At 51.0% G+C, this 7,500-nt stretch overlaps 2 protein-coding genes across 2 annotated transcripts; both read left to right on the top strand.

Moving 5' to 3' along the window:
• Positions 1-5,335: 5,335 nt before the first annotated feature.
• On the top strand, positions 5,336-6,027 carry LOC311124332 (histone H1; the record flags this gene model as incomplete). Its single annotated transcript, XM_084198495.1, has 1 exon — positions 5,336-6,027. Exon 1 carries the CDS (start codon positions 5,404-5,406, stop codon positions 6,025-6,027), a length of 624 nt encoding a protein of 207 aa, XP_084054621.1. The 5' UTR covers positions 5,336-5,403.
• A 797-nt stretch (positions 6,028-6,824) lies between these two features.
• LOC311124309 (histone H2A) lies at positions 6,825-7,211 on the top strand (the record flags this gene model as incomplete). The annotated part of the gene is made up of 1 exon (XM_084198475.1): positions 6,825-7,211. One exon carries the CDS (start codon positions 6,825-6,827, stop codon positions 7,209-7,211), a length of 387 nt encoding a protein of 128 aa, XP_084054601.1.
• Positions 7,212-7,500: the final 289 nt, after the last annotated feature.

Genomic DNA, 7,500 nt, shown 5'->3' with positions numbered 1-7,500 from the left:
GTATGAGTATTATTATATATTGTGATATTATGATGTTCAAGCCTATAGGGTGTGGTAACAGGCCCTCTGTGATTTGTTGTTGTACTGTACATGTCAAGTATCTGCACTCTAGCCTAATTAGCCTAAACTGCTAGGGAAAAGTCACTTCCGGTCGTAGCTGTATCCCACCTAGTCAAAACCTTGTTAGTCCTTATCCTAAAAGGCACCCTCTGTTCCTCGATATACTCCACCGAGGGCCGGCAGCCAGTAAGTACAGGTAAGAGACAATTATGGCAACAATAAGTTGTCCTATGAAAGCTAGTCAAATGTGAGATGTTCAACTGCACTGAATGATAAAGTGGCAGTCTGTGCTCTTGGGCCCTTAAGGCATCAGTGCACCCCCCCAATTTGTCCCTTTTGAAATGAACAGTTGAGACGGGCCCTCTTTCTGTGGCCTTTCTTTGACGACACATCTGAGGCTATCCTGCGGCAATACAAATGATCAACATCATAACAATAATTCCATTATAAGAAGCTTTATTATTGGTTTGCTAAGAAAGGTACCATACAATATTGGCACATCACTATCACCTCTGTATGCGTAGGAAATCAATCCCTTCATTGTGTGTGTGTGTGTGTGTGTGTGTGTGGGTGTGTGTGTGTGGGTAAAGGTACGCCACTCTCGGTCTCACAGTTTATGCACACGGTCGTCTTTATGCAACAATATGGAAGACATTCCCAAATGTGCTTACATCATTGCGTAATGTCAGGGAGTCACACAAACAGTGTGTGCTGTTTGGCTGCAACACACATTAGGCATAAGGATGATGACAACTATTTTGTAAACGCTCCAGCTTGCAGAGGGATCACCACCCCTCCCATCCGCACCCCAGGTCCTCTTGGCCCCCTTACTGTCAGGCCGAGTGGTGTCTAGAGAAGAAAGAAGAAGAGTGATGTTTATTAATGACAGTCAATACGACACGTCCTTCCATAGCTAAACAGACTCATCCTACTAGGTCAGTGTTTCCCAACTCCAGCGGTAGAGTAGCCTACCCCCAACAATACCCATTTTTCTTGTAGCCCTGGAGAGCCACAGCTGACTGAACAACCTGTCACCTAATTAGCAAGTCCTCAATGAGTAAAATCAGGTGCAACAACAACAACAACAACAACAACAACAACAACAACAACAACAACAACAACAACAACAATATGAGGACAGGGACACAGTGTACTAGCTGATCTCCCAGTTGTCACCGTTTGGCCTTGTGTTCCACATAGCCTATATCAGTATTGGAGTATGTTTCCCGCGCACGGTAGTTGCTTTCACGTCACCTTTGTAATCGCTCCTCCCTAGTCCCCTAGAACGAGCGCCCTCCCCTTTGCAACGCCTCCGAACATATCACAGAGGCGCGCTTTCTGTGCCGATGGCCTCAATCAGGTCGACCAAACGCAGATAATAGCGCACCACGCACCGGCGCTGAAGTCATTCATTCACTTGAACTCAACTAGCGAACACACCATGTCTGGAAGAGGCAAAGGCGGCAAGGGACTTGGAAAAGGAGGCGCCAAGCGTCACCGAAAAGTTCTCCGCGATAACATCCAGGGAATCACCAAACCCGCTATCCGCCGTCTGGCTCGCCGCGGCGGCGTGAAGCGTATTTCCGGTCTGATCTATGAGGAGACCCGCGGTGTCCTAAAGGTGTTCCTGGAGAACGTGATCCGTGACGCAGTCACCTACACCGAGCACGCCAAGAGGAAGACCGTTACCGCCATGGACGTGGTCTACGCTCTGAAACGACAGGGACGCACCCTGTACGGTTTCGGCGGTTAAACGCACTCTCTTCGGAACCTCAACACCCCGACTCGAACCCAAAGGCTCTTTTAAGAGCCACCCACATCCGCTTCAAAAGGGCCCATTCCATATAGTGTTTTTTTCTTTTCTTCCGTATGCTATTTGGTAGGAAAGTATGAGCCACTTCGAGTGGACAGGGAGTATTAAATAGCGGATTCTAATGTCCCTTCCCGTTTTAGCGCACAGAGGGAGGCCTATATCTGACAGTGGCAAAGTGTAGTGACGTTGTTATTTTGGGTCAAGCAATAGTGGCATTTGGACAACATAAAACCACCACCCGTCGGTAGATGTGGCTCGAAAAGAGGGGGACAGCGTTCGCGCGCGCGCGCGCGCGCACACACACACACACACACAGTCCAAAATGGGAGCCCTATGTCTGACGGTGCCAACGTGGGCAATTCTATCACCAGCATTATGTGGCACAACAATCGTGCCATTCGGACAACTATTCAGGCCCCCCTTTTGAAACACACAATTCCCCATCGGTCACAGAGCATAGGCTATAGAGAGGAGGGAGGGGGTGAGGACCCGCGCGCGCGCCCTCAATTGTCTTTGTTCGGGAAGCTAGCCTCTGAGCGGAAGGCTCTTTTGAGCGCTAGAGCTCCACTGGGCAAATAGCAGGGGCGCCTACGAGCAAGCAGGGGAGTGTCCACGGCCGCCGACTTTGATTAGCTTCCTCTTCATAAGACGGGTAAGCGCCCTTCACCCCCTCATTCGTTTCTGAGAAGCAACGAGACATCATCATGCCCGAGCCAGCAAAGTCAGCGCCCAAGAAGGGCTCCAAGAAAGCCGTCACCAAGACCGCAGGGAAGGGCGGCAAGAAGCGCAGAAAGTCCAGGAAGGAGAGTTACGCCATCTACGTGTACAAGGTCCTGAAGCAGGTCCACCCCGACACCGGCATCTCCTCCAAGGCCATGGGAATCATGAACTCGTTCGTGAACGACATCTTCGAGCGTATCGCCGGAGAGTCCTCTCGCCTGGCCCACTACAACAAGCGTTCTACCATCACCTCTAGGGAGATCCAGACCGCCGTGCGCCTGCTACTCCCCGGTGAACTTGCCAAACACGCCGTGTCCGAGGGCACCAAGGCCGTAACCAAGTACACCAGCTCCAAGTAAACAGCGCATTTGGACTGCTCTACTAACCCAAAGGCTCTTTTAAGAGCCACCCACTCTGTCAGTAAAAAGAGCATTTCCATCGCCACCGAATGAATGCGCAGGTAGGCTGCGTTACATTGTATCATTGTTTAATGGGCGGCGCGCGCCGGCTCGGAGAACGGCTACATTGTATCATTTCCCCCGCCCGTTCCAGCGTAGGGGTTTAGCGCGCCTTTTTTGTTGTCTCTGCACGCTGAATAGTAACCCATGTTTGTCGGCCTCCATTCCAGGTGAAGGCAATGAAAAATGGCACCATTTGACAAAGGGTGTAAATAAAAAAAGCAGTCTGTTGGGTTTGAATGGAAAGAAATGCCTTTTGTCGTTTAATGAGCGGATAGTCATTTTGAGTCGACTTCCTGAATCGGTAGGACACGGACGGGGAGAATGGACGCTCCATCATTGGACTATACCCTAATGATGTGAATGAGAACGATAATGGCAAGAATAAAAAGGGGGTGAATAATCCCGTCTAGGAAGAATAGGAGTAGGCATATATATATATATATATATATATATATATATATATATACGTAGCCCTTATTGCCAACGGGTCATTTCCGGTCCAGGTCGCATCATACATATATAGTCCCCTGTAGCTCAGTTGGTAGAGCACTGCGCTTGCAACGCCAGGGTTGCGGGTTCGTTTCCCAAGGGGGGCCAGTATGAAAATGTAGGCACACACTTAACTGTAAGTGGCTCTGGATAAGATCGTCTGCTACATGACTCAAAATGTCCATGTAAAGTGTAGTACATTTGAGGCACATAGTGTATTTTCCTTCCTACTACCCTCATGAGGCAACAGGATAAATATAATAATATAATATGCCATTTAGCAGACGCTTTTATCCAAAGCGACTTACAGTCATGCGTGCATACATTTTTGTGTATGGGTGGTCCCGGGGATCGAACCCACTACCTTGGCGTTACAAGCGCCGTGCTCTACCAGCTAAGGCAGTTGCTTCCACGTGAGGATATGAATGTGTCTGTAGGCCAAGTCACAGTATAACACAGTGAGCGAGCGGGCGGCCCTTGCGATAGTCGTTGGAGCAGCAGCGGATCCCAATGACTACCTTGGGGATAGCCTATACATTTACATTTTAGTCATTTAGCAGACACTCTTATCCAGAGCGACTTACATGAGCAATTAGGGTTAAGTGCCTTGCTCAAGGGCACATCGACAGATTTTTCACCTAGTCGCCTCGGGGATTAGAACCAGCCACCTTTCGGTTACTGGCACAACGCTCTTAACCACTCTTAACCACTAAGCTACCTGCCGCCCCATACATATATACAACAAGGAAAAGAAAAGAGGCCGCAATCAACCTTCTGACCCACATGCACCTGCTGGGATTCTTCTCCCAGTCCAACCACATATGCAGCCCTTGTCCCACTTGGGGGGAGAGAGAGAGAGAGAGACAGACAGAGAGAGAGACTCCCTCTATCTAGGCCTATATCAACGCGCCATGACCCATGGGGCGCCAGCCTCCATAGCGCCAGCCAGACACCAAGACCCACAGACACAAAGACCGAGGCGAGTCACGCTGCGGAGTCAAGCAGGTGAACAATATATTAGTAGAGACAGCCAACCTACCTACCTACCTACCTACCTACCTACCAGAAGACAACACACAATCTCACTGTGTAGAAATAGTAGGCTACAAATACAACAACAACAACACTCACACTGCCAGTGCACAAAAAGTACTAATACAATAACACACACACACACACATAGTGCAAGTAAGCATGTCGTAGGACTGTTTATACCATGTGGATCCTGTACATATGACGAATACAACCTGAAACTTGAGGTACAACACTAGTCTCAGCCAGGCCTCACAGGTGCATGTGTTTTAAGGTCCCCAAAAGAGCGCTTCTTTAAAACACCCCTGACCACATCAGGGGACCCCAAACCATTTGATTCCCTTGCCAGACATCTCGGCTCACTACACAACAAGTGCTGCTCGCAATCGGATGCACTTTTAGGCCATTTAGGAGACAAATAGCACAGGAAAACCAGTGCGCACCGCTCCACCCGACAGTCGAACGGTGAGGTTTTGAGCGAGCCGCAACAAAATGCACGGCCCTTCCGCGGCCCACATTACTTTATTCTGAACGGAGACAAGTCTGCTCGCTGGGCCGTTCGCTTTTGGACCAAAAACACGGCTCCGTCGGTGACTTTCGGGCCGATATAGGCGAACAGAAAACACAAGTGAAAGAGCATTTGGCCAGCCCAGAGAAGCCGAGCTGGTTGCCTTGAGTCTACATGGTTCTCATGTCGCGTTTAAGGCCAGCCCCCTGCTCGGTGTGGAGCTTCAATAGCGCAGAGCAGCGTCTACAGCAAACTACTCCTCGCAGACCGTGTGTGTGTGTGTGTACCGGACCAAACGACAGACAGACAGACAGACAGACATGGCAGAAGTCGCACCAGCACCCGCAGCCGCAGCGCCGGCCAAGGCACCCAAGAAGAAGGCAGCAGCCAAGCCCAAGAAAGCGGGACCCAGCGTAGGAGAACTCATCGTCAAGGCTGTGACCGCCTCCAAGGAGAGGAGCGGCGTGTCCCTGGCCGCGCTCAAGAAGACGCTGGCGGCAGGCGGCTACGACGTGGAGAAGAACAACTCCCGCGTCAAGATCGCAGTCAAGAGCCTCGTCACCAAGGGCACCCTGGTCCAGACCAAGGGCACCGGTGCATCCGGCTCCTTCAAGCTCAACAAGAAAGCCGTCGAGGCAAAGAAGCCCGCCAAGAAAACCGCAGTTCCCAAAGTAAAGAAGGTGGCCGCCAAGAAGCCCGCCGCGGCGAAGAAGCCCAAGAAGGTAGCAGCCAAGAAGGCCGTCGCCGCAAAGAAGTCCCCCAAGAAGGCCAAGAAGCCCGCTACACCCAAAAAGGCCGCCAAGAGCCCCAAGAAGGTGAAGAAGCCCGCCGCAGCGGCCAAGAAGGCGGCCAAGAGCCCCAAGAAGGCTACAAAGGCAGCCAAGCCCAAAGCCGCCAAGCCCAAGGCAGCCAAGGCCAAGAAGGCAGCCCCCAAGAAGAAGTAAACCTATTACAAACAGTGTTCTACTCGACACATGTTGTACCACAAAAGGCTCTTTTAAGAGCCACCCACCTCTTTCCATAGAAAGCGCATTGATTTCCATGTACTATCTGTCGTGAAAAAGAAATTACGCACACTAGGCTACTTTTACGCACACAACATCGTCCCACTCTGGGTGTGTGCGAAGGGAGAGGAATATAATAGAGGGCCAAAATGGCTTAGAAATTCGACCTCACGAGTGCACCCTCACCAGCCATTTGTATATGAGCCACTGGGCTATTCCCGTTCAGAGGCAGGCTGCTGTGATGTGTTACAAGTGCCATGTAATAACAATACTATAGTGGCTTCGAATTCAAACTCACGAGTGCACCCTCAACAGCCATATTTATATATGAGCCACTGGGCTATTCCCGTTCAGAGGCAGGCTGCTGTGATGTGTTACAAGTGCCATGTAATAACAATACTATAGTGGCTTCGATTTCAAACTCAAGAGTGCACCCTCACCAGCTGTTTGTTTCCCATTTGGAGAGAAATAATGTGAGGATTTCATGTCGGACATTTTGGCGCTCACGCGAAATGACACAAAGTAACAAAGTCGGAGGGACACAAAGTAGCCTCTCACTCGCTGCCTGTGGGTGGGAACCGGCTTAGGGCTGTCTGTCTGTCTGTCCCTCGCTCCAATTGGATAAGGCCACACCGGCCCGGTGGCCAATCGTTGCCTCTTGTGGCGAGGTATAAGTACGGCTCTCGAAGTGGCGAGCGGCTCATTCAGACTTTCTGTGACTTTCTCAAGATACCAATATGAGCGGAAGAGGCAAAACCGGAGGCAAGGCCAGGGCGAAGGCAAAGACCCGTTCATCCCGTGCCGGGCTCCAGTTCCCCGTGGGCCGTGTGCACAGGCTACTGCGCAAAGGCAACTACGCCGAGCGTGTGGGCGCTGGCGCACCAGTCTACCTGGCCGCCGTGCTCGAGTACCTGACTGCTGAGATCCTGGAGTTGGCCGGCAACGCTGCCCGTGACAACAAGAAGACTCGTATCATCCCCCGTCACCTGCAGCTGGCCGTCCGTAACGACGAGGAACTGAACAAACTGCTCGGCGGTGTGACCATCGCTCAGGGTGGTGTGTTGCCCAACATCCAGGCAGTGCTACTCCCCAAGAAGACCGAGAAGGCAGTCAAAGCCAAGTAAATTCGCTACTGCGACTTCAACTTGACTACTCAACCCCCAAAGGCTCTTTTAAGAGCCAACCACCTAGCTCTCCAAAAGCGCAAAGTACCTTTCTATGACCGCTACACATTGAGTGGGTGTATACACAACTATTTCGACATTCTGTGCCCACATGAGGCCTTCCATGAACAACAACACCTACTAGGCCTCGTTTGCCATAGCAGGCTAGCATTAGATTACAACGTGCCTATAAAGATGTCACTCTTGACTTTGGCGACTATTATTATGCGTAAAGGGCCGGCGGCGTCCT

Source organism: Coregonus lavaretus, assembly GCF_964263955.1.
Source record: "Coregonus lavaretus genome assembly, contig: HAP1_SCAFFOLD_779, whole genome shotgun sequence".
Taxonomy (NCBI): domain Eukaryota; kingdom Metazoa; phylum Chordata; class Actinopteri; order Salmoniformes; family Salmonidae; genus Coregonus; species Coregonus lavaretus.
Note: the sequence above shows the minus strand (reverse complement) of the source record. Positions and strands in the feature narration are given on the sequence as shown.